Source organism: Neophocaena asiaeorientalis, unplaced genomic scaffold, assembly GCF_003031525.2.
Source record: "Neophocaena asiaeorientalis asiaeorientalis breed wild unplaced genomic scaffold, Neophocaena_asiaeorientalis_V1.1 scaffold70, whole genome shotgun sequence".
Taxonomy (NCBI): domain Eukaryota; kingdom Metazoa; phylum Chordata; class Mammalia; order Artiodactyla; family Phocoenidae; genus Neophocaena; species Neophocaena asiaeorientalis.
In genome coordinates this window covers 8983240-9010110 of record NW_020175410.1, presented here as the reverse complement: position 1 = coordinate 9010110, position 26871 = coordinate 8983240, and the positions used below count along the sequence as shown (strand labels likewise).

The following is a 26871-nucleotide window of genomic DNA, read 5'->3' as shown; positions in this document are numbered from 1 at the left end:
TTTTCCTAATGGTAAATGAAGTTGAACATTTTCTCATGTGCTTGTCATCTGTACATCCTCTTCAGTGAAATATTTGTTCATGTCTTTTGCCTATTTTTTAATTGCATTGTTTATTTTTTTCTGTTTAGTTTTGGGAGTTTTTAATATATTCTAAATACTAGTTCTTTGTTAGGTATGTGGTTTACAGATATTTTCTTCCAGTTTGTAGCTCGTCGTTTCATTCTCTCAGTAGGGTCTTTCACAGAGCAAAAGTTTTTAATTTTGATGAAGTCCAGTTTATCAATTTTACCCTTTTATGAATTGTGCTTTTGGAGTCAAGTCTAAGAACTCTTTGCCTACCTCTCAATCTTGAAGATTTTTCTCCTTCCTTTTTCCTAAAAATTTTATAGTTGCATGTTTTACATTTAAGTCAGTGATCCATTTTGATTTAACTTTTATATAAGATGTGAGACTCAGGTCAGGGTTTATTTTTTTGCTTAGGGATGTCCAGCACCATTTATCGAAAAGTTTATCTTTCCTCCACTCAGTTGCTTTTGTACCTTTGTCAGAAATCAGTGGAGCTATTTAAGTGGTCTGTTTCTGGTTCTCTAGTCTACTGCATTGATCCATGAGTCACTCCCTCCACCAGTACTACAGAATCTTGATTTCAGTAGCTGTATGATGTCTTGAATTCAGGTTGACTGATTCCTCCTACTTTATATCCAATTGTGAGGATTAGAGAAAACATATAAAAGTTTCAAACATAATGCCTCACATGCAGTGTATTTGTAAGCATTTATAAGTTGTATCACTATATAACATTCATCCCAATTTTATAAAGAAAGTCTTTGGGGAAAAAAGTTTTTGAACATCATTTTAATGTGATTTGAAGAGAGAAATATATTTTGAATATGTAAATATAACAAATATGATAATCCAGAACAGATTACAATCTAGACTGACAACCCTGGCAGGATATGGTATAAAGTACTAAAATTTAAAAAACAAAAAACACTGAAAGCCTAGGACTTTATTGTGAATTCCACTGACTTTCTGAAAGCCTAAAAAACTGGAGGAAGGATTTGCTCGTGTAATAAAGGGCATTAAAGTCTTGGTGAGAGGATGTTAGTGACCAGTGAGTGACTGAAAACCAACCGTAAGAGAAGAGGAGCATTTATCTATATACAAGGATAAAAGATCAGTCTACCCTCAAAGTCTCTGGCACCAGTGTGGGAAGACGCTGAGTAATTTTTAGAGTTTTAAGAAGAAGAGAGATTGTACTAGGTCAAGTTGTGCTTCAGGTATAAAGGCAGTAGTAAACATTCTCCAGCCTGCAAGAATTTAGAATATAGCACCAATGAGCACCATTACAAAAATTACTTGCTGAAATCCAGCCAACAAAAACATGACATTAATAAAGAACTCACATTTAGAGCAGCTGTGATAAAAGAACTATTAATGAGCATAGAGTCCAATTTAAAATATATTCAAGATCAAGCAGTCATAGGAATTACAGTGTAATTTACAGAACATAAACTATGTAAATTTTACAGCATAAAAGTTCACAAAAATTGATTGTTGTGGGAGTATGTATATATATGCTGATTTACACATTCTCAAAGCAAGAAATCAATAGGTACTGTCTAAATTTGAAATATGTAATAAAAAAATAAGGCCTCTGATTGCTTTATGTTTTTCATAATCCTTATCTTTAGAGGGATTGTTTAGAGGAGGGGGTTCACATTCTAAATGTTTATTAGCTGATGTTCAAAGTTAATTAAATTCACTTAATTTTCCTTTTTCTATAAATTCAAATAAATCTAATTTACTATGTTAAATCTTTAAAGTAGCATGACTAATATAATCCCAATTCTGTAAAACGATAGCACAGTGGTTAAGAATCTGAATTCTTGATTCAGATTGCTTGTGTGACCTTGGGAAGCTTACTAAGCCCTCTGAGTCTGAGTTCATCTGTAAAGTGGGATTAATAGTCCCTAGTTTATGGGTTACAAGTAATCCATGCTCTTATTAGTACAGGGCCCAAATGTTAGGTATAATTACCCTCCCTTCTATCTCTGTTATTCACAAAGATGTTATTCATATTTGTAATGATACTCACCAGGTGTTAATGATAGTTGTTTCTGAGTGATGGGATTTGGGGTGGTTTCTTTCTTCTTCACATAGTTCTGTATTTGCTTGATTTTTTTTTTTAACCAATGAATATCACAAAGCTGTTCCTTAAAAATTAAAATATAAATTTTAGTTGTCCCAGCACTTTTGCATCTGAAATCTGTAGTTTTAAAATCTCTTCAAATGATTCTGATTATGCATCAGGTTTGGAAAACAGGTGGCATTGATAACTTCCCTGCATTCAATTCTAATTAATATATATTGAAGCCCTTGTAATGTGGGGTGTTGTTAAGCCATGTCTTGTCCAATCTGGTCTACTTTAGACTCTTGTGTTAAGAATCTGAAGAGGTGGGGGTGATGATTTTTGCCAAAAATCTGAGTGGGGCATTCCACTCACATGAGGTAGCTCTTTTATGCCAGGAATAAGAAAGAAAAATGGAGGTATACAGAAATTTAGTCATAAGGCAGGAGCCCTTGAAATTGGAAGGAGATGGGGTAAAAGCAACAGGGATAAGCCAGCACATGCTGACTGAGAATTCTCTGGACCGGAAGGGGTAAGAGTATGACAGGCATCGAACAGCATCACAAAATATTTTAAAGTTAACAGATTTTGTAAAATCAAGAAGTCAGTTTTCCCTCCACTTACCCCAGAACAGGTGTCTTTCTAAAAAAGTGCTACCTCAGCTAAGAAAACCCTATCCATCTACAAATAATAAAACCTCCATGCTGCAGAAGTAGGCTTGTTCTGAAGCTCAGTATCTTCTTGGAAAATGGCTGGGTAGCAGGTTAGTATTCATGGTTACTGGAGCTTGATCAGCACTTCCTTCACTTCAGGTATTCACTGTGGTGATGGAAATAAAAATTTTCTCAGGCCCTACAGTCCTTACTTCCTGTTCTCAGTCACAGTGCTTTCTGTCTGAGTGGTACTGAACGCCACTGTGACTATTGCTTTCCAGTACCAGGAGTGGTAGACTCTGCAGCCATGGAAATTTCAGATGGATTTGTGCCCTTCTGAGACTGTAACGTGATTATATCTGGTGTTGAGGTAGGGAAAGTCACAGCCAGTACAAAAAGAATAAAAAATCAAAACTAGTGTGTTAGAAGGCAGAGTGTTAGTGGGAGTATTACAAGACGTGGGGGATTGCTTGCATTGTGGCTCCTAGTTGACTTCTCAGTTTCTTAAGTGCCTGCTAATGTTACCTTAATAGCTTTCCTTCAGGTTTACGACTTCAATCTTATTCTGCCAGTCTTTCTTTAATTACCATAAGAAATTTGGAGTTGTGATGCCTTTCACTTACTTCTCTCAGCTTCATGTTTTCAATTCATGATTCTTTGAAATCAATGACCTCAGTTGTATCAAGTCTTAATAATGTACACTCCAGTTAAAGGGAGAGCTCACATAATAGCAAAAAGATAGTTAAATAGTTCTCTTTGGCTTTTTTTTTTTTTTTTTTTTTTTTTGGGTGTGCGGGCCTCTCACTGTTGTGGCCTCTCCCGCTGCGGAGCGCAGGCTCAGCGGCCATGGCTCACGGGCCCAGCCACTCCGCGGCATGTGGGATCCTCCCGGACTGGGGCACGAACCCGTGTCCCCTGCATCGGCAGGCGGACTCTCAACCACTGCACCACCAGGGAAGCCCCTCTTTGGCTTTTTGAATGTAATCTCAGACCAATATTTTGGCTAGAGCAAGGTCTAATGAACTGGGCTTCAAATAATCTGGAGAATTTTAGAGTTTCAGAGGAAGCACTTAAAGCAGGAAGGATATTTTTCTGGGATTGTAGATTACACCTTTTGAATTATAAGGATTTTGTTAAAGGGCAGTTTGAATGGGGAAAAGAAGACAGTGGGAGGGAGAATTTGAGGACACTGCCCCTCAGGGAAAACGGCAGAAAGACTTGGTAAACTTGTTTCTGCTTTTCCTCTGGGAAATTGAATGGGGGAGTTGAGCAGGACATATATACTCTTTGCCCATGAAGGCCTACCTTTCTAAACTTGAAGTTATAGTAAAGATAGAGCAAAAGAAGTAAACAAGTGGCTGCTGGTTTCACATTGGTAATTTGCATCTCTGGTGTTGAGCAGCTTTGCTTTCCATTTCCCCTTAGGGTCATTCTTCTCAAACTGGAATTGCTATTCAAGAGAGAGGGCCTGAGATACAAGATACAGGATAAGCATGGTATATAGTTCCATGGCATGCCAAATTTACTTACAGATTTTGGAATAAATATTTTTATGTCAAATATACATATATTAAATGTGTATTAAATGGGATAAAATAAAAGGTCATATGAAAATATTTTTATATAAAGCTTTTACTAAAGTAAATGTTAATACAGAGAAGTGTGTAAATCATAAATGCAGAGTTTAATGAATGCCATGAAAACAACAAACCAGATAACCACTACTCATTTGTTTTGTCTGATTTTAACATACTTTCTTTTTATAAGTGTTTGGATGACGTATCTCTTTCCATCCTTTTACTCTTAACTTTCTGAATATATTTGATGTATGTCTCTTGTAAGCAGCGTATACTTGGGTTTATTTTTTCTCTAGTCTGGCTGGTAATCTGTATCTTTTAAATCAAATTTTTAGTCTTTTTATAGTTAATGCTATTGCGGATAAATTTGTATTTAGTTAATCCTATAACTTTGTTTCCTGTTTGTCCCACGTATTTTTTTATCCATTTCTCCCTTTTTTCTGCCTTGAAAATACTTGTATTATTTTATCATTTAATTTTTTCTATTAGAGTTTTACTTATATATTTTTACCTTTTTAATGATTACATCAGCGATTATAGTATACATTCCTATTGTCTTTTTAAATTTTTAATTAATTTATTTTATTTTTGGCTGCTTTGGGTCTTTGCTGCTGCGCACGGTCTTTCTCTAGTTGCAGCGAGCAGGAGCTACTCTTCGTTGCGATGCGCAGGTTTCTCATTGCAGTAGCTTCTCTTGTTGTGGAGCACGGGCTCTAGGTGCACAGGCTCAGTAGTTGTGGCTCACGGGCTCTCGAGCATAGGCTCAGTAGTTGTGGCACACGGGCTTAGTTGCTCCACGGCATGTGGGACCTTCCCAGACCAGGGCTCGAACCTGTGTCCCCTGCATTGGCAGGAGGATTCTTAACCACTGTGCCACCAGGGAAGCCCTCCTAGTGTCTTAAAGTCTGATATTAGTATTTTTACACAAAAAAATGATTTTAGAACACTTAAACTCTTTGTATCCTTCTCATACTTTTGTGCCAGTTTTGTCATTTATTTTAATGATAATAGTAATAATACCTTGTGGGAACTTTTTAATGTTTTATGTATCCTGTGTTCATTTGTATTTATTTATATACATAAGCTCACCCTTCCTTTTTACATCTCTGAATTTTCATGGAATTCTTTTCCTTCTGCCTGAAGAACTTGTTTTAGTATTTTTTTTAATTTATTTATTTATTTATGACTGCATTGGGTCTTCGTTGCTGTGCACGGGCTTTCTCTAGTTGCGGCGAGCAGGGGCTACTCTTCATTGCAGTGCGCGGGCTTCTCATTGCAGTGGCTTCTCTTGTTGTGGAGCATGGGCTCTAGGTGCGCAGGTTTCAGTAGTTTTGGCACACAGACTCAGTAGTTGTGGCTCACAGGCTCTAGAGCACAGGCTCAGTAGTTGTGGCACACGGGCTTAAGTTGCTCCGCGGCATGTGGGATCTTCCCAGACCAGGGCTCAGATCCGTGTCCCCTGCGTTGGCAGGCGGATTCTTAACCACTGCACCACCAGAGAAGTCCCTCCTTTTAGTATTTCTTTTAGAGTAGACCTGCTTATTATGAATTCATTCAGATTTTGTTTTTTGGAAAATCTTTTTCAGATTTATTTTTGAATGCAATTTTTGCTGGATATAGAATGCTTTCTTTGTCTTTGGTTTTTGGCAGTTTCACTGTAGTGTTTCTTGGTATCATTTTCTTTTCTTTCTTTTTTTTTTTAGTTTTTAAATTTTTTTGTGTTTCATAGAGCCTCCTGAATTGATAGTTGGTAGTCTTTTGTCAGTTTTGGAAAATGTTCAGTCATTATTTCTTCACATACTGGTTCTCCTCAATCATATGTCTCTTTTTCTTCAGAGATTCCAATTAACGCATATGTTAGACCTTTTCACTCTATTCCTTACGTTTCTTTCGCTCAGTTTTTTATTTACCATCCTTATGTCTTTTTGTACTTCATTCTGTGTAATTTCTTCTGACCTGGCTTTCAGTTTATTATTTTTCCTCTTCACCTATGTCTATTCTTTACCTTATATCTTTTTTTTTTTTTTTTTTTTTTTTGACGCGCAGGCTCAGTGGCCTTGGCTCACGGGCCCAGCCGCTTCTCGGCATGTGGGATCCTCCCGGACTGGGGCATGAACCCATGTCCCCCACATCGGCAGGCGGACTCTCAACCACTGCACCACCAGGGAAGCCCTATACCTTATATCTTAATCTTGTCATTGAACTTATTGACTAACTAAAGTTATTAGTAGGAAAATCTCTTATCTAAGTCTCCTGTGGGTCAGTTTCTATTTTCTACTCTTTTCTCTGTTTTCAGTCAGACTTTTAATTTTGATACCTGATTATTTTTTATTGTGTTGGACATTATCACTACCAAAAAAATTATAATAATAATTTGAGGTTCTCCATAATTTTATATTTATCCAGGAAACTTTATTTTTGCAGTTAGGCTAGGGGTAGATCACCCTCATCAGTCAGTGGTTAAGATGATTCCAACTTGGGCTTCAGTCCTTGTGAAGGTTGGTCTAATTTCTGCTCCTTCCTTATTCCTAGATTGTAGCCTTTGAGGATCCAGATAAAAGCCTGGCTGTTTTCCAAGACCTCTTCTCCAAGACAGATGCTGGACTCTGTTTTTTTTCTTAGCTTCTTTGAGTCAGCTCCTGTTTTCTCTGTCAGAATCAGTAGCTGTCTTGAGGAATGAAGCTGTGCCAAATGTCCAGCCCACCTTTCCTGACTTCTTTCTTTATCCAGAGCTTGTCCCCCCTCCCCTCAATTCTCACTGCCTTGATATCTTACCAGTGTCTCCAAACATATATATTTTTAAATTTTGTTCAGTTTTTCTGGTTGTACTCAGCTGGATGGTTGGTTTTAAAGAACCTAGCCATTCTGGAAATATAACCACATGAAGTTGTTTTGTTGTTCCAGTGGTGATCACTGGTTTGTTTATACAAAATATTTCAAAGCAGTTTTTATTTTGACGGTCATATCTCCCAAACCCCTACCTTCACTATACATGTCCATTGTCCTGTGCTCTTAGTGGTGATTGGGTAAAGAGTTTGAGAAATGCAATGGAAAGAGCACTGACTTTTTAAGCAGACAGACTTGGGTTCAAATTGTGACTTTTATTGATTTTGGTCAACCTGTGCAAGTTATCTGTTAACTTTTTTAAATTTCTGTTTTCTTATCTGCAAAATGGTCATAGTGAGAATGAAAAATGAAATTAAAATTTTTTTCAAGCGAGATAAAGTATGGACTGCATCTGGCATGTGGTAGATGCTTAGCAAACGTTTAAAAAATTATCTTGGGGAGTTGGAAACTGTAGAATTAGGACTATTCTCATAAGAATTTCATAGGAATTTATAAGTTCACCATGTAGTAATTATTAGCAAACCCTTAAGAAGGGCCTGTTTCGTTGTCAGGCAGTTCAACAGGCATTTGTCAAGCAGCCACTGTCCCAGGCATCCTACTTAATCCTAGTGATATATAGATGCTGTTCGAGGTCTTGCAGTCCAGTGGGATAACAATGAAAGATGGTGAGCAGGTGGCAGCTGCATTCACCACTGCAGTGAAGCCTGGGTATTAGGGCGAGGAGTTGGCAAACTTTTCTTTTAAAGGGCTAGATGAGGCTTTGCGGGACATACTGCCACTGTTGCAGGTACTCAACTCTGCTGTTGTAGTGCAAAAGCAGCCATAGTCAACACTGGGTGTATTCAAGTAAAACTTCACTTACAAAAAGAGGTGGCAGATAGGTTTGGCCCTGCGGATCCCGAAACAGTGCTGACTCTAGCCTTCTACAAGCTAAGAATTCTTCTTACATCTTTAAAAGATTGTTTTAATAAAAAGCAAGAAAAAGAATATACAAGACACTATTTGTGGTCCACAAAGCCTGATGTATTTTATTTCTAATTCTTTACAGAAAATGTTTGCTGACCCCTGATAAGAGTAGGTGATGATTACTACCAAAAGAGAAAAAGGGTAAATATAAGTATTTTGATAGCAAAGAAAGAAAAAGAACATGGCAAGCAGGCTTGGATCCATGCAGGATCCTGGCTAGAAGAAAAGGAAATTCTGTGTGTAAATACTGACATATTTGCCCGTGCCCCACCCCAGCAGTGATTCTCCTAGTTGCTACTCATTTATTTTACTGAATTGTCCATACTGTGTGTTTTTGCAGCAAATAGAGGGACAAAAGTTAAATACTCTTAGATATGTTCTCCTGTATGAAAGGAATTAACTTCCTAGTATAGCTAAAAGTTATCAGTCCTTACTCTTGGTATTTATATTGCTTCATAATTTATAACATCCTGCTAATTTTTTTCTTACAGAAATACATTTTCGGGAAATGGCCTCTAAATCTTGGCTGAATTTTTTAACCTTCCTTTGTGGATCAGCAATCGGATTTGTTTTATGTTCTCAGCTACTTAGTATTTTGTTGGGAGAACAGAGGGACCTCCAGCCTAATATTCTTCATAATGATCCTCATGCTAGGCATTCATATGATAATGAACAGAATCATCTAGAAGGACAGATGAACTTTGATGCAGATGCTAGCCAACATAAAGGTATGGCTTACTTTATTAAGGAGTAAAGATAAACCATATTTTTCAATCTGTTTAAGTGTTGAGAGAATTCGAAAAAGTTATTTATATGAATTTTATTATATCACTATATCTTTTGATGAAAATGAGCTTAATTCTAGATATTAAATGACAGTTCTTGGTTTGCCTCAGGAGAAGGCAATTGCTAAAACCCAGATTTATTTAGGGTGTAAGATATTAACTTTGAATTTATTTTTAAATAGAAATAGTTCAGAAACCATAATTTGGGGAAAGGCAAGACTTTCAAGTTAGATTTGTTTCTAAAAATTTTAATTTTGTTATCATGGTTCATATCTGTGTCTTTGGTTTTTGCTATCGTCTTGTTTTAATCTTGGTTTTTGCTTAGTCTTGTTTTCCTAGAAAAGCTCAAGAGGTATATATAAATCTCAATTTATATTTTATCAGTAGCTAACGTAACTAATCTTTTCTTGTTTTGAGAGGCATAAAAAATTAGGAAAGTAGAAAACTAGGAATGTGTTATATATAATGACTTCATTTTCTCCTGGTCTTCTACCTCTATCCAAATGTTCTGAATTATGTCCTCTATGTGCCCCTTAAATGTTGGTTTTCTCCAAGTTTCTGTCCTTTGGCTCTTTCTTTGCCTGTGTGATGTCATCAATCCCCATAATTTTAGTTTCCATCTGTTCCTTGCTGGCTTTACCTTAGCCCAGTTCCAGACACTACGAGAAGACATTCAGAATTCAAAGATCTCTGCAAATTGTGATTTATTTGACAGAAAACAGTATAGCAGCTTGAAAAACCATTGGAATTCTGGAATGCAGAGGGTCCCCCATTAAGGGTTTTTTCTCTTATCTTTTTGGCAGTAAATTGCTTCTTTCCTATCTCTCAAGCTGAGGTTGAGGGCGAGGTATCACATCCTTGTTGAGTTTTATGAACTAGCAAATACATGCATACTATTACAAAGTGTGTCATGTGTGTGAATGTTTATATGACAGTGATTCAGCTCTGAGCAGCCATGTTCTTATCACAGAGCAGTTTAATCATTGTGCACTTGATCTGTATCATTGCTCTAGGTCTTCAGTTGATCAGTTGGAGCCAGGCTTCTCTACTCCTGGTAGGCTGTACTAGATCGGCCTCACTGTAGGCACATATATTAGGATCTACTTGTCCTACTTGATGGTCCACAGAATGTGGGGTATGCTAGAGGTCTGTTTCTCTCAGACTTAACATATGTAAATCACACTCCTTTTCCTTTATAATCCTAAAATTCATTCTTCCTCCTATTTTTATATAGCTCATTACTTTCTGCCTAAGCCAGAAACTATGAAGTCGTGGTAGGTGCTTTCCTTTGCTTACCAATCAATCCTGTTTCTCATAAATTCTAACAGTCTGCTTCTTTACCATTTTTTAGGTTACTTCTCTCAATCTGTAGCACGCTTGCCCTAGTTCAGGCTGTATATCCATGTACCTGCTCTCAAGCAAACTTCACCATGCCTTTTGTCCTTTCTTCTGATGAGCTTCATTTAGAGACCTAATTTTTGCATCATCTCTTATTTTTCCTGATATTGCTTTATATCCCCTTCTTCTCTATTCTAGCCAACTTCCCATTCCACTGTTCTATAGTGTTTATAAGGCATTGCTTTATTTTACCCTCAGCACATTGAAACCTTCATACATACCTCTATTATAGCATTTCTAGTGTATGGCAAGTATTGGTTTGCATGCCAAGCTCCCATGCTAGAATGAATTCTTCTGAAGACACATGAATAATACATGTGTCTTATTCATCTTTTTATCTCCTGTACCAGTACATGCCTACTACAGAGTAATGAATGAATTAATAATTGAAAGAATGAGAAAGACTATCTACCAGATTCCAGCAGTAGGGAGAAGGATGTCTTGCTCTAAGTGAAACATATTGGGGATTGCTGCTTCTACCACTTTCCCCACCATCCAGAATTTGGTATATCTGTACAGCTAAGAGATTGGACTCCTCAAGTATATGAAATGTGAATGCTCTCTGACTGAAAAGAGGGTAATTTTCTCTGTTTTTGGATTGTGAATTCTTGAAATTCAGAAGGACATGAGAATACTTTCATGCCCTGCCCAATCTTTCCTTCTACTCCCTCTCCATCAGTTAACTAGAAATTTTTGCCTCCAGTTGTTAATTTTTCGCAGGGCTGAGCTTTTTTAACTCACTGGTTGACCTTAACTTTAAGGATGTTTCCTCAGGATTCTGCCTAGAGCATTGCTACACAAAGTGAGGTTTTGCAGACTCATGCTGGTCCACAACTAAATAAGTATTAAAATCAGGATTAAATAGTTAGAAACCTTTATGGTAATTTGACAATAATTTTGAATAAATCTAGAAATAAAAACTTTGGGCTTGTATTTTATATTTATTTTTTAAATTTTATTTTATTAGTAATTCATTTTTAGCATATTTACATAAGTATAGGTCTCTAACTATTGGAAATAAAAATTGATCCTTCCCCAAGCACTGATCTGGAATATCATAGTTGGATTCTTCCTCTAGAGCGGTGTTACTCAAAAGGTAGCCTTGGCCTGACAGCCTGTGAATTGTTTGTTACCTGTCTGCATCCTAATAAGGATCTTGCACCAGGATGTAACTCAGTTAAGCTCGCTGCTAAGTGGACGTTTTGATAGGTTGTAGTAAAACTTCCTTGATGAAAGAAGTAACATGTTGCTTTATATTCTGGCATAAGCTCCCTATTTCTTTGCTGACCAGTGCTTTGAAAAACACTGCTCTAGACAATCTTGGAAATACTACCGCTACCTGTTCTTCTGTTTCTCACTGTTAGATTTGCATTTTGGAATGAGGTATGTTACTGTAAGAAGTAATCTCTGTTTTGCATTAACTCCTCTTCTTCGAACTGGGGTAGTCATGAAAGCATTTTTAAAACCACCTCAGGGTACTTGTAGAAATTCTTAGCACTAGACTCTTGTGGACTCCAAAATGAACTGCTTCTTCATTAGTTTGTCTTTACTGCCCTTCAGAAGCTTATTCACAGCAGTGAGAAATTCCTGTCAATGTTCTGTTTCTTTCAGCTAAATCACTAATGGTAAAGAGGTATATGGGGGTGGGGGGGGATCTTTGAAATTGTTTAAGAAAATGTCTTCTGTGATATAATTTATTTGGATTTTACAGCTATGTAAATTAACTTTAAACAATTTCTGTTTAATAGATGAGAACACTGACATCGCTGAAAACCTCTATCAGAAGGTTAAAATTCTTTGCTGGGTAATGACAGGGCCTCAAAATCTAGAGAAAAAGGCTAAACACGTCAAAGCTACATGGGCCCAGCGTTGTAATAAAGTGTTATTTATGAGTTCAGAAGAAAATAAAGACTTCCCTGCTGTGGGATTAAAAACCAGAGAAGGCAGAGACCAACTATACTGGAAAACAATTAAAGCTTTTCAGTATGTTCATGATCATTATTTAGAAGATGCTGATTGGTTTATGAAAGCAGATGATGATACATATGTTATATTAGATAACTTGAGATGGCTTCTCTCAAAATACAACCCTGAAGAACCCATTTACTTCGGGAGAAGATTTAAGCCCTATGTAAAGCAGGGCTACATGAGTGGAGGAGCAGGATATGTACTGAGCAAAGAAGCCTTGAAGAGATTTGTTGATGCATTTAAAACAGACAAATGTACGCATAGTTCCTCCATCGAAGATTTAGCACTGGGGAGATGCATGGAAATTATAAATGTAGAAGCAGGAGATTCCAGAGATACCACTGGAAAAGAAACTTTTCATCCCTTTGTACCAGAACACCATTTAATTAAGGGTTATCTGCCTAGAACCTTTTGGTACTGGAATTATAACTATTATCCTCCTGTAGAGGTAAGTTTAGAAATTTTATTACTGTATAAATACTTAGACTGACTTTTGTTTACTTAAAAAAAAACTAATAATGTGTATGTTTCTTTAGTATCAATAACTAAGAATCTACCTTAGTCTTTTTATATCGAATGGCAGTGTAACAGAGTAGATGAGAACAAAGGTGTCGGCAGTGGTAATTCAACAAATATTCGTACTACTGTATGCCAGGCACTAAGAATATAGCAGTAAATATGGCCAAGTTCCAGTTCTTATGAACCTTACATTCTGGATGAAGAGACATACAATAAACAGGCAGACAAGTCAAGTTATAATATGATTTTAGGTAGTGGCAAGTGCCCTGAAGAACAGTAAACCCAGGTAAGAGGATGGAGAGTGACCCAGAGTGGAATGGGGTACTGTAGTTTAGGCAATTAAGGAAGACTTCTCTAAAGGGTAACTTTTGAACAGAAACCTGAATGAGGTTAGAAAGCAGGCTACGGGAAGATCTGGGTAAAGAGCCTTCACGTCTTTAGGAACAACGCATGAAAAGACTTTGAGGTTCAGAAAGACCTACGTTCAAATCCTGCTGAATGACCTTGGATGGACAGAATTTGCCTAACTCCTGAGCCTAAGTTTCCTCATTTGTAAGATGGATCTGATGTACCTGTCTCATTCAGTGGTAGTTACGGTGTAGGACCGTGTCTATCACACAGTGAGCACCTAAGAAGTCCTAGATCTCACTTGACCCCTTAGCTTACATTCCTGAGAATTTTATCTAAAATACATTATTTTACTAAATGTTTCAGATGTATAGCTAAATATTTGAGAAGGAAATACTATTTTGTGCCCAACAACCAGCTTTACCAAATATTAATATTTTGTCACATTTGCTTCAGATTTTTTTTTAAAAGAAAAAGATATAGAACTAAGTGAGGCCTACGTACCCTCCTCAGTCCAGTTCTCTTACCTCCTTCCTCAGAGTTAACCACTGTCATGAGTTTAGTACTTATAATAACCATGCGTGTTTTTATATTTTTCCTACATTTTTATGAATCTATAAATAATATATAGGATATTGTTTTGCAGATCTTTAAGTGGAATTATACCTCATCTATACTTGAACATATGCCTTTTTCACACATTGAAATTTGTCGACATTAATGTATGTATCTGCTTCATTAATTTAGACTGCTGTGTCATAATCTAATATATGAATATACTGTAACTTACCCATTCTTCAGCCGATGTATATTTAGTAGGCTGTTGCTGGTTTTTCACTATATAAGCATTGCAGCAGTGAATGACTGGAGACTGGGAGTCATGAAACCTAGCTTTTAGACTCAGTTCTCTTGTTGATTAATATGTCTCAAGGCAAGTCGCTAGTGCTCTTCACCTTCTTTCCTCTGGCCCTAAGGTACAAATAATACACTTTGTGCTACCTTTCTCTTCTTCATGAGCCAATGTTTTCAGATCATCAGCTAGAACAGTGGTTCTCAACCAGGGGCTTTTTTGCTTCCTGGAGGACATTTGGCAAAATCTGGAGACCTTTTTGCTTGTTAACTTAGCAGTTGCTACTGGCACCTAATGGATAGAAACCCACGAGACTGTAAACCCACTAGGTGCTAAACATTCCACAATGCACAGGGCAGCCCTCACAACAAAGATCATCCAGCCCAAAATGTCAACAGCACTGTGTTTTCAAAACCTTGACCGAGAATATCTGACCCAAGTTTTAAGCTATCAGCTTTAAAAAGGAAAACTTGAAGCAAATCACTACCGTTTCAGCTCTCAACCACCAGTGTGTTCTTGTTACTTACACAGAAATGATAGCTAATCCTTATGGCAATCCTGCATTTAAGAGGGGACAAAAACTGGGACTCAGGAAATCAAGTAACTGGTCTATCCTGCTAAGTAGCCTAGGCAGTATTGCAAATCCACTCTGGTTCTAAAAGCTTGTGTTATTTCCATCATGAGTACCCCTCTCTGATTAATGGGATATGTGCCCCCGAAAGGAGGGTAGGGGATATGTTAGAATAAATATTCTTTTGTTGGGATAAATTCCACTTGAATAAACATTTTAAAACACAGTTTTATGTAATGAGGTTGTTTGAAACCGTATGCTAGCATCTTATCACTATTAGAGACGCAAGAATTTCCTAAACTATAAAACAGATGTATTCCCAAGTGTGCTTTTGATAGCCTATTTTTGTTTTGGTTTTAGTGAGGTACTACTTTGGATGCTTCTTTAGTGTAAACTCTTCTTAAACCATTCCAAGATTACTTGACCTCTTCCCTTCTTAATTCTGCACCCCTTCCCATACAAAAATATACTCAAACTCAAAAACATTACAAATGCATAATAACAAGTACACCTAATGCATGTAAGATTTTACTGAGAGTATCTGATATTGAGTACACATAACAGTAACAGTAAAGGGACATCATAATTGTCATTATTTTGTAACCAGCAAAATATCCTACTTTCTCTTTAAGAGTACTGCCCACAGTTCCCACCTACATATAGGGTATACCCAACAATATACTTTATATTAACAAAATAAATATTTCTATAGTACATATTTTATTTAAATTGTTCTAGCTTTTTAAATGGATGGAAAATTTTATGTTCCTTCTATAATAATTTGTGAGTTGTATTGAAGACTGTAAAATGGGCTTGGAAGTTCCAAAATTGACCCAACCTTCTGATATTGTCTCTTCTCTCTCAGGAGGTTCTATATAAACCCAAAGTGAAATCAGACTTCTATTATTACTCATCATTTAATAAATCATCTTCTCTCTAAGGGAGTTACTGTTTTCAAAGCCATCCTGAGTCTCATACATACACTTCCTCTCTCTAGTAATCACTAAAAATACACTGTAGAAAATTTTTTTCTAGAGGTCAGGGTGTGAGATATTCTAGATGATCAAAGAGTTATGTTCTTAAGCTGGTTGTTCAGAACTTTGCGTGCAGTTCCCTTCTCATACCACTTTCTCACTTCCCTAGAAGTAAGTCTATTCCTAGGAATAAAGTCTGTTCCCTACGAATAAAGTCTATTCTCTAGGACTACATACAGTCTATTCCCTAGCAGTAGATTTTTCACCAGAAAATTTGCAATCAGTCTTAATACAGTGGATTTAAAATAAGTGGATTTTAAAATATTTAAAAAACCCTCTACTTGTGAAATTGCCTTTTCGTAGGTCAGAAATGATCAAATATGGTTTATTATATTAATTCTTGTTTTATTTGCATTAACTCTAATCCATTTGAAACTTACTGATATATGGTTGATGTAGAGAGCTCTTGATTTTTCCAAATTGTTAACTAATTATTCCAGTACCATTTATTAACTGAGTCTTGCTTTCATTACTGATTTAAAAATACCTCCTTTATTATCATCCACTATAGCATTACTTATAGTAGGATCTGTATCTGAGATTTCAGTTCTATTTGGTTTTGGCTCAGTACCATATTGTTTTGAACCTTGTAGCTTCACAAAAATTTTAAGTTATTAAGAGTGTGTCTTCCTCTCCTTTACTTCTCCCTCTCTTTTAAATTGTTTTGGCAACTCTCATGTCTTTCTTCTTGTGTATTAACTTATTAATTTAGGAACGGTGGAGGATTTTTTAAGTTCCTTTTAGGTCCCTTAGTAAAGTTTTATACTTTTCTTCAGGTAAATCTTTATTTCTTAAGTATCTCCCTAGGTTTTTAGTATTTTTGTTACTCTTCTACTTGGGCTCTTTTCTTAAAACTTTTTAACTAGTATATACATGAAAGCTGTTTTTTTTTTTTTTTTAAAAAAAAAAGCATCTTTAAAATCTGGCTCTCTTCCTGGATTTTTTATTTCTGATGATTTTTCACTCTACTCTTGAGTTTTTGGGGTATCCATAATCATATGCAAAGAACTAGGTATTTTGTTTCTAATAATTTTAACTGGTTTTTTATAGCCTTTTATTGCTTATAAAGCTTAATAAAAACAGTATCCTGGCCATCCAGTAACAAAACAGTGCAATAGAGTATAACATAATTAATGCAGTAAATCTTATCAAAAATATTATTGCAGTATTTCAGAGTTATATAAAATTGCTTCCAGAGAGGATCAGTAATTTAATATTAACCGCTCTTGTTCTAGTCTTTAGTTTACTATGCACTGGCCACTATAGTAGCCACTAACCATATATGACTACTGAGTGTTTGAAGTATGGCTATCAAAATTTAGATGTGCTCAGGTATAAAACTCATACTTGATTTCAAGGACTTAGCACAAATTAAAAGAATGATTTCATCAGTAATTTAAGAAATATTGATCACCTATTGAATATTAAGAAAATAATATAGATTTATTCAGTTAAAATATATTCAAATTAATTTCACCTATTTTTACTTTTTAAGTATGGCTATTGCATGGTGTAGCTCACATATATCTACTGGACAGAGCTGGTTTGATAATCACAAGTTGACTTATCTGTTTACTTTTCATATTCCTATTATTAAATTCCCTAAAGTTGTAAAAAGTAGGCACCAGATAATTTTCCAGCATCTACTTAGTGGTCCAAGAAACCCACATATCCAGTATTTGTTTCAAAGGAAACGTCAGAGGAAATACAGTGGACAATTTCTTAATGATTTTTACTGCATTGTAAGCTACATACTTCCAAACATGAATTATTAAATGTTCAATTTAATAGGTCAATATGAATCTTCTCTGGGAACTTGCCAGACTGTTTTTCTCCCTGGGCCCCTGCAAAGACACTAGAGACTTAAGTTTTCTTGGAGTCATCTGAGTGAAACAGTCTCCAGATACCAATTCTGACCCCCAGATGACCTTGTGACTATTTAAGTCTGGGACCAGTTTTTAAAATTTCTGTTTTATTTTCTTGCGTTTTCATTCCTCTTTGTATGTTTGTTGTATTTTTGTTATTTTGTTTTTGTCTTGTTTTATTTAAATCTGCTCTCATGCCAACTCTATTAGAAATCTGTGAGAATTATATAACTGAACAAAGGTTTAACTTTGACCTACTTACTGAGGGCCACCTGAACTTGATTATTCTGTCAGTAATAGCTAACATTTATTGAGCATTTACTATAGGTAAAGCATGGTACCAAGTGGGTGACACGTCTCCTTTAAGTAAGCATCTTTTGAACATAGGGAAATTGAAGCTTATAGAGATTAAGTAACTTGCCCAAGATTATATACTAGTAGGCAAAATTTAGACGCAAACCCAGGTGTGACTCAGCACTTCCTCTCTTAAATACTATACTGTTTGGGTTGATTTGTCGATGAAGTATTAGGTTGCAGACACATACTGGGCAAGGCTTTGTAGTCATTGAATGTTCCAAAGGTGTCTTTCTGAGGCTGAGCCAAGCAAAACTTCATAGTGAGAAAGTTATGAAGAGAAAGCAAAACTTGGAGAAATAGAGCATTATCCTTTGTATAGCTGACCCTTTTATTTGAAGAGGTCTCAAGCGTTTTCTTTTTTTGCTAATCCATAGGGCATGAGAGAATATTGTTTCAGTTAGATATACTTCAGTAACTTCATGTTTGATTTTAAATCATTGGGAACTCTGAAAACTCTTGGTTTCTTTCACAGGTCTAATAAATTATGTGCCTCTGCTTTACTTTGCCAGCCTTAATGCTTGGATTCTGTTAAAATTAGTGTTTCCTTTATCAGTATTTGAATATTGTATGTTAACAATGTGCTATTTATTAATAATGCCTGTTTCCATTACTTTTTTAGGGTCCTGGTTGCTGTTCTGATCTTGCAGTTTCTTTTCACTATGTTGATCCTACAACTATGTATGAGTTAGAATACCTCGTTTATCATCTTCGTCCGTATGGTTATTTATACAGATATCAACCTGCCTTACCTGAGAAGATGCTAAAGGAAATAAGTCAAACATACAAAAACGAAGATACAAAAGTAAATCAGGAGCCCTTGAAAGAAAAACATAAATGAACAGAGGTAAAATGTCTAGCATTGCACTGAAGAAGAACTTCTCCATTTCTGATATAGAACACTGGAATCCCAGTGAGGAATTCTTTCTAAGTGAACATTCCATGTTAGAAATTTTTCATATGAATGACTGTAAACTGAAGCTTTAAGTGAGCTGTGAAGTCTGTTGAAATGTGTTTTGATACAGTAATATATATACATATATGGAAAACTTGTGTTTTTAAAGTGGTGGCCAGGCAGAGGAACGAGAAGAGATTTTGTTGCCTGTTCCTGACCACATGTATTATTTTCACTGAGAAACTAAAACAGTTAAATTTGCTAAAACTACACTGCATCATTGTTAGTAACCCACACACGATGCTACACAGATCTGCCTTAAAGAAAATTTAGAAGGAAATATTGTTGCTCAGTGTTGCTTGTAAACCCAAAACATGAGTTTATATTTGCAGTATGATATAAATGAACCAACCCCACACACACACACACATCCAACTTTTGTCTAATGAAAATTTTGCTGTGACTATTTATAATTGGCAGTATTTCTTCCAGAGTAAGGTAGAATAAGAATGGCACTTGACCTCAAGTGCATTAATAAAACCACATTTTGAAATTATCATGGGCCTTGACTGTATTATATACTTGGTTCTAATTAATAGTTAATCTTTTACTGAGTCCCCATTGTCTCTTTCCTAAACATGTTTAACCATTCTTGAATGCCATTCTCAACTATTAATATTTATTTACTGAAAGTGTTAATAGCATTCTGTAAACAGGCATTTTTAAATATTTTATTCCCAAATTTGCCTATTGTTAATTATGGGTAACTAATAAATAGTAAATGTAGTGCTATTTGGGGATGCTTTTCTTATATTAGTGCCACTCTCAGGAATCACTAAGTAACATTTTTAACTGATTATTTAAAACTGTCCAACTACATAATTACAGTTCCTTTCATTCTCATCCTGCTGAGAGATGAGAACTTGTTTGTGCCTTTCATAACTTGTTTAAAGCAGAGTTTTGAGATTCATTTTCAGGCTCTGAGGTGGCTGTTACACTGGCAAAATAATTTGTGAGATTTTGACCAGAGTTAATTAAAAACATTAAAAAATGCAGAGTGCTTAAACAAATTGAAATATGTCAGATATTAAAAGACCAAATACTTAGTTTACGAATAACAGCCTGAATTTTGATGCTGACTTATTTGGGGATGATTGTTTTGCCAATGGACAGTTCTTGATGACATCAAAAACACATTCATAAATGTTTTGTTCTAATTTTAGGTACCCTCTATTTAAAGAATTTCTGGAAGGAAAGAAAATTTTTAATTTTTGTTGTCTTTCACAATATCATCTGAGTGTATCCTAACAGAATACTTTACAGACTTTCCATAAGATTATCTTAAACGTAACAAATAATTTACATTTCCCTTATGTTTTATCATTATGCTAATTTTATGTGGCTGTCATGCCATTGATTCTGCTGCTTAGCTAAATAGTTTATATTTATTGTGCCAAAGCATGTCAAAACCATGACCTCTTTCAGCTGTATATTTGAGAGGATGTTCATCTTAGTGGCTAATTATGGATTACTCTGTCAACATAGTGAAAACTTATACCAGTTTTTACCAATTGAATTGTTTTTTGTTATTTTCATGATGATATCATCTGCCAGAATTTCAAGGAGTTCATTCTATTCTTTGAACAACTCTTTACCTTGGTATGGATAGGAATTTATTTGCAGTCCGTACATGCTACTTTTCTGTACTAGAAGTATAAATGGTTTACCATAAACATCCAAAAACCTTAAAATTGATTCATAGGAAATCAACATTGTGATGAATCCTGGGGTCTGAAGTCAGACTGCCTGGGTTTAAATTCTTGCTCCATCACTAGTTTTGTAACCTTGAGCAATTTACTTAATCTCTCTGTGCCTCAATTCCCTCATCTGTAAACTAGGGACAATAATACTACCTACCTCACAGGATTTATATGAGGATTAAATGAGTGAAAATGTGTATGGTTTTTAAAAACACCGTTTGGCCCAGAGTATGGAGTGCTAAGTATAAAGTTTTCTTATTATTCTTTACCTTGGAGTGTAAATATTTGTTTTAAATGAATGAGAAATCTGCTTTAATCAAATCAGGTAATAAAGGAAATCACTCATACATTTCTTAAAATAAGTAATAGCTAGTTTTTATTTGATGCCTACTCTATGGCAGGTAACGTGCTTAGATACTCTGTGTTAATCCTCACAAATTGGGGGTTATTCCCATATTATAGATGAGAAAACTGAGGCTCAGAAAACTAGAGTCATTTTCCACTGTCAGAAAGCTACTAAGTAACAGAGCTAGGATTTATACTGGAAGCCTGTGTATTCTTTGCCCCATGTTAGCCTTGAGGTTAATCATTAGCATTATTTCCATTTTTACTTAATGGCAAGTGACATCTGATGCATTGGCCAGCAGTAGTCAAATTAACCAGCTAAATTGTCAGAGTGGTTCTTAAATTGTTGTTGTTATTATACTCTTGCCTGGGAGCTTGTTAAAATGGAGATTTCAAGACCCCAATTCCAGAAATTTTGATTCTATCATGGGACCCAGGAGTATGCATTCTTACCAGATACCCTGGGGCACTGGTTCTCCACCAGTGTGTGGTCCCAACCAGCAGTATCAGCATCACCTGGAAACTTGTTGGTAATGCATCCTCTCCTGGGTCTCACCCCAGACCTACTGAATCAGGAACTCTAGGGGTAGAGGCTAGCAATTATGTTTAAACAAGCCCTCCAGGTGAGTCTTATTCAGCATTCCCCTAAAACCTGGTGATTCTGATGCCAATCATTCTTGGATACTTGCCCCATAAGTAAGGTTATGTTTCAAAAATTCAGATAAAGCATGTTTTAAATGAGTGTAGTTCAGCATCACACTATATTAAATGTAAAAGACTAAAGATAATTTAAAGGGTCAGTGGATCATTCATTTTGGCAAAATTCTTTAGCTTCTTCAGAGTTACTAATATCAGGGCCCACAGTAAAATATGAAGTTTAGTAATTTCATATTGGGGCAGAAAAGTTTCAGTAAATACTAGTAAGTATATATTAATTCATTAAAAGCATACTTAAATGAATGTCATAAAAAATGTCCACAGTTGTTAGTAAAAACATTTTAAATGGAGGTAGCAAAGTACTATTTTATAATGTGCAGAATGTTTTTCTGCCAATTCATACTATCAAAATTTCATCACTTTTCAAGAATCAGTTGACTGTCCTATAGGACCTAATAAAGAAAAAAACTCTCCAAGTATTTGATAGAGCACATAAAACCAGATTTCATGATGATAATGACTTACTGTCTTTTGAATTAAGATTTTTGTCATCTGGGTAAATGATTTTAGTATGGTCTCAAAACAGGCTTTTGCTATCTTACGTTCTCCAATGTCTACTTGTATTTTCAAGTGGGAAGTTCATAGATGATACAAAGCAGATTTTTATCCCAGAGTTCAATTATTTGTTTTCAAATAAACTTCAGAGGAGTTTTTGTTACTGTAAGAAGATTCGAAAATAAATCACTGACCAATTTTTTTTTAAGTATGGTAATTGGATTTGAGCATTAAATTTACTAACTGGTTATTTTCATAATTGTTTGAGTATTAATTTTTCACTTCCTTGAGCCCGTTATACTGTATTATTACCAGATTGAGGCTTGAAAAATCCTTCATTTGATTGATTAGATCAACTCTACCGTTTTATTCATTTAAATTTTCATTTCTTTAGAATATTCTCTGACAATTTCTGCTTCTTTGTATTTATTGCCCTTTATTTCCTTGATAACTAACTTCCATTTTCTAACTACTCTTAATTCTGCCTTCGCAAGGTTAATTTGGCTGTTATTAGTGATTAGAGTTTGTATGTATCACTTACATTATTTTATACCTATTAATGTTAGGTTTCCCTATGAGGTTGGAAGTAAAAATTTGTCTAAGAATAATGCCTGCTGGCTCTCAGGATACTTGACCTACTTAAAAGTCTACAATGTTAAACTTTAAATGAAGTAAAATTATTTGGATTCTATTACTTCCCAAATTCCCCTTTTCACAAACAAAAAAATCCTCATTTGCCTCATCTCTCTACTTATTTATAGTAAGCCTGACAGAAGCATACTTAAGAAATCTAGGGGACAACCTGTGGTTTATTTTGTGCTAAATGTAACCTCTGTTGATTTTTAAAAGATGGCTTATGTTTATATATTGGAGTTGAAATAGAGATTTAATTCAAATTAGAATAAGAAATTTTATAAATTCTCTTTAGAGAAACCAACTCTGAAACTAGTTTCAGAGTTGAATAATGCTCTATTTCAATTCCTTTACCTCTCTAGTTTTTAGTTTATATGTGTTAAGTTTAAATAACTTTGCAGGGCCCTGCAAATTAATAATCCATATGAAGTATATTATTAGAGGGAAACTAATCTTACTGCTAAGCAGTGTGTTATATTACCCAGTGAACGTTTGTGTTTTGGAATTTAAAAATTATGTAAGGTAATAGTATCATGAATGATTTAAAAATGTCTGGTGACTTGCTTATTTTAAGTGATCACCAATAAGTCAGAAAAATGTATTTTTAAATATGTTTTTTAAAGTGCCTTTTGAACATTTTTAAACAATGGATTTAAACAACTGCGTAAAATAAATTACCATGTTTAAAGCTGTTTTATCTGATTATTTTTAACTGATGTAAAAGTTGTGGGAGAAACATTGTCTCTGATGGGTAGTTTTGGGGTTGTTTACCAAAAATATTAAACTATTTTCCCATCAAAATTATTCAATTTAAATAGGCTTAAATAATTTTTACTGCAACATATATTATTTTTCTTTAAAGCAACAAAATATTCCACCTCTGATTTTGAATAATGTGCCTCAAAAAACAAAAACACCTAAGCTGTAGGCCAGGTAAGTGTGTGTCTGTGTATATATGTGTATAGGTATACATATATGTTATAGAAAGAGGAAAAGATTGCTTTTCTATTTCTTGGTATATTTTGATCTGTCATGTACACTGAGAAATTAATTTATTCAACTAATTATTTATTTAAATAATTGTGCCCAGCATCTACTAGAAATACAGTGGTGAAGAAAATATACAGGATTTCTGTTCTCCTAGAGCCTTAATTCTACAGCTAGACAATAAACAAATTAATAGATGAAGGAACAAGATATTTCAGAGAATGGTGGTAGGAAGATAAAAGAGTGATATGGTAGAGCAATTTTCTGGGTGGGGTGTCAGGGATGACCTCTGAGGTAATATTTGCGCTGACCTGAATGACAAACATTTTATATGCTTCAAAAGGCATTTATTTATGTCTATGAAGTTCTTTGCTCCTACTATGTAAAAAAATAGTAATAATAATGTTTCCCACCTTTGTGTAATCATGCTTTGGGCATATGTGAAGGCTCATTGAAATGTGATCTATAGGCCAAAATCTTTGTGGTTTTAGGCATATTTCATACAAAGCTCAGGTCTATTGATATTAGATCGGCCTGGGACTTTTAGGATATGAATAAAAATTGACCTACCTCTTCCTAAGCAGATTATTACAGATGTTCATAAGGCCCCTGAGGCTAGCCTGTCTGCCTCAATTTTCAGTAACTGCTACCCAGTATGCTACTTACTAGTGCCCAAGCACATATATGTATGTACCAACATATATATATATACATGCAGTGCCATTTGGATTAAGCAGCTTTAGAAAAGCTAAGGAGATAAATGCTACTTCATGTTGCTTTAGTATCAGAGTTGTACAGTTTAACATATCCAGAAAGTCCCATGTTTTCCAGTCAGTAGTGTTTAGTTATACTGCTAGTTAATGTCAGAGAAGAGATGTATTTACCTAAATATATACAGGTTTATTACCTATTTTAAGTTTTCCAAAGGTAGAATCCTGGAAAGGATACATGATTATTGTTGAATTTATTTTCTTGCTAAAGGAAAGGGCTCTACCCCAAACATATTTTATGTCAGATCTAATAATGCTGACGATATAGATTGTGCAAATAGAAATTCCTTTACTGTTTAATTAAGACTGAATGAACATTTAACAACTGGAGTAAGCCACACTGACATTCTCCAGATAAGTCTGTATTAATAAACCATGAAAGTAAACTTTGTTTTGCCAAAAGTTTGATTTTTTGCTAATTAATGTTTAGTTATTTTGCCTAGAAGTTTAACTACCATAGTTCTTAAAACTATCGTTGTGTTGCATCATTTCTTCTGCCAAAAGAACCACCCATTATTTCTGCTAGTGTTTCTTATATTCTGTTTTAGATATTTATTTTTTCCAGGACTGAAAATTTGTCCAGGGCATTTACTTTTTTTCTCCTATATATTGCCTCTGTATAGTGCAGCTGAATACACCTGTTTACTTTGCATTCATGAAATACACATTGTTCTTATTAATTTTTTATGAGATTCAGTCCTAGGATTTTAGCTATTTCAGTTTTCGAATGAATGTGTAGTTGAAAGATTAACAGTAGTTCCTCATTTGTAGAACTGCTAGATAATGTGTCTACGTAGAATTAGAGTGCAGTGTCTTAGTCTTAACAACTAATCGTTTTGATTTTTGTCAGCTTCAAATCTTTCTTTATAGAACTTTAAACTGAATTGTCTTTCCTCCTATTCCTGTTAACACTGGAATCATTCTCCTGGTAGCATTTCAGCTGAATTTCACTTTCCATTATTTTTGTTGTTAGATTGTAGAGAAATGGTAATAAAATCTAGAAAGGAGTTTGAGAGAGAAGTAATGATTCAACATTTTCTTTAGTTTTATGCAAGGCTGTCTTGTATCTGTACTGTTCAGTGGGGTATATATGTGCATGTGTGTGAGAGACAGGAATAGAAAGGTATGATTATTTTAATAGTTGGATTTTTTCTTTAAAATGTTGAAACTTGCTTTTTCATGCTGTTTAGATTTACATAATAATCTTATTTGATGAGGTGAAAGTATATGCTTAGAAAAATTAGGCATGGGAATGATTGATTGTTTATAAAAATTTTTACAAACCTACTTGCCTGGTTGAATTTTCCCTCTCTTCTTGCCTGTGAACTTCTGGCTCTTTGAACCTTCCCCTATTCTTTTCTTCTTTCATTCCATGTCTTTTCTTTTTTCCTCTTCTTCCCACTGGCAGCAATTCTTTTGTTTCTTTAGACTTTTTATTGCCTCCATTTTCTATCAGCAGGTGTGTTTTAAAGACATTTTTTTAAAAATCACATACCTTTTGTAAATTTCAGTTCCCTCTCACCAGCTGAAGAAACTTTCCTAGAATTGACAGAAAGGAGAAGGAAAATTTCCTAGAATTAATAGAAAGGACTCATCAAAATCCTAGAATTTTCTCTTTTCTGTGGAAATGTTTTCTTCTAGAGCCTGCCCCCAAAAAATATGGGTGCATTTTTTTAAATACTTGAAAACCAGTGAGAATCTGCCTTATTATTTTTAACCCCAAACTGATAGCATCTTGTCTGGCAAAAGTGGTTCGTGAGGTTTTGAGTGGCGCTTATTGTGGCAGAGGTAGATCTTAGGAACAGAATCGCAAGTATTTTTCTACTTTATTTGAAACAGTGAGGCAGAGGATTCTCCTCTGGTTGGCCGTTGCCTGCTTCTTTGGGCACTGTCGTCTTGGGCTGTGACTTCCTCCTACCATCGTGTTTGGCCCTGAAGAAGGAACTTGTCCTCTCCCTTATTACCACAGCAAAGCAGAGACCAGACATTCCTGAATGTTCCAGAATAACAGAAGAAAAAGTCCAGAGAATAATTTATGAGAGCTGCCCAGATCCAGTGGGACCCTCTTGCCCCTCACCAAGCTGTCTTTTCCTTGCCACCTGTTTCCGAGGCACCAGAGGTAGCTGAACCACCCCCATTAGAACATTCCAGATACTACCACATCTTTAAGAGTGTCAGCCAAATTGACAGCTACCCTGTAAAAAATGAGGAAGCTCTCCCTTCACCCCAGTCTAAAGCTCTCATGCTTCACTTCCTGCTGGAGAACTGACCCCTCCCCTGGGAAACTGACAGTGGAAACATTCACTTTCTTCAGAGGAAATGCCATCTTCACCCAGAGGAGTTTGGTCTGGATTTGTGGCCTCAATATGGAAATACCCAGTAATCTGACTGCAGTGTATTTCA

The 26871-nt window shown here is 35.3% G+C and overlaps 1 protein-coding gene across 5 annotated transcripts in view; it reads left to right on the top strand.

The window, feature by feature from the left end:
• C1GALT1 (core 1 synthase, glycoprotein-N-acetylgalactosamine 3-beta-galactosyltransferase 1) overlaps positions 1-23403 on the top strand; it is a 40829-nt gene extending 17426 nt beyond the window's left edge. For 4 of the 5 annotated variants that reach the window (XM_024767048.1, XM_024767047.1, XM_024767046.1 and 1 more), the window contains 3 exons: positions 8666-8902; positions 12106-12773; positions 18489-23403. In XM_024767048.1, the coding sequence (XP_024622816.1) occupies positions 8666-8902; positions 12106-12773; positions 18489-18707 (1124 nt within the window). In that variant the 3' untranslated portion in view covers positions 18708-23403. Of the gene's footprint in view, positions 1-8256; positions 8316-8665; positions 8903-12105; positions 12774-18488 lie in introns of all 5 variants that reach the window. The other variant, XM_024767049.1, reaches the window with a different exon arrangement.
• Positions 23404-26871: the final 3468 nt, after the last annotated feature.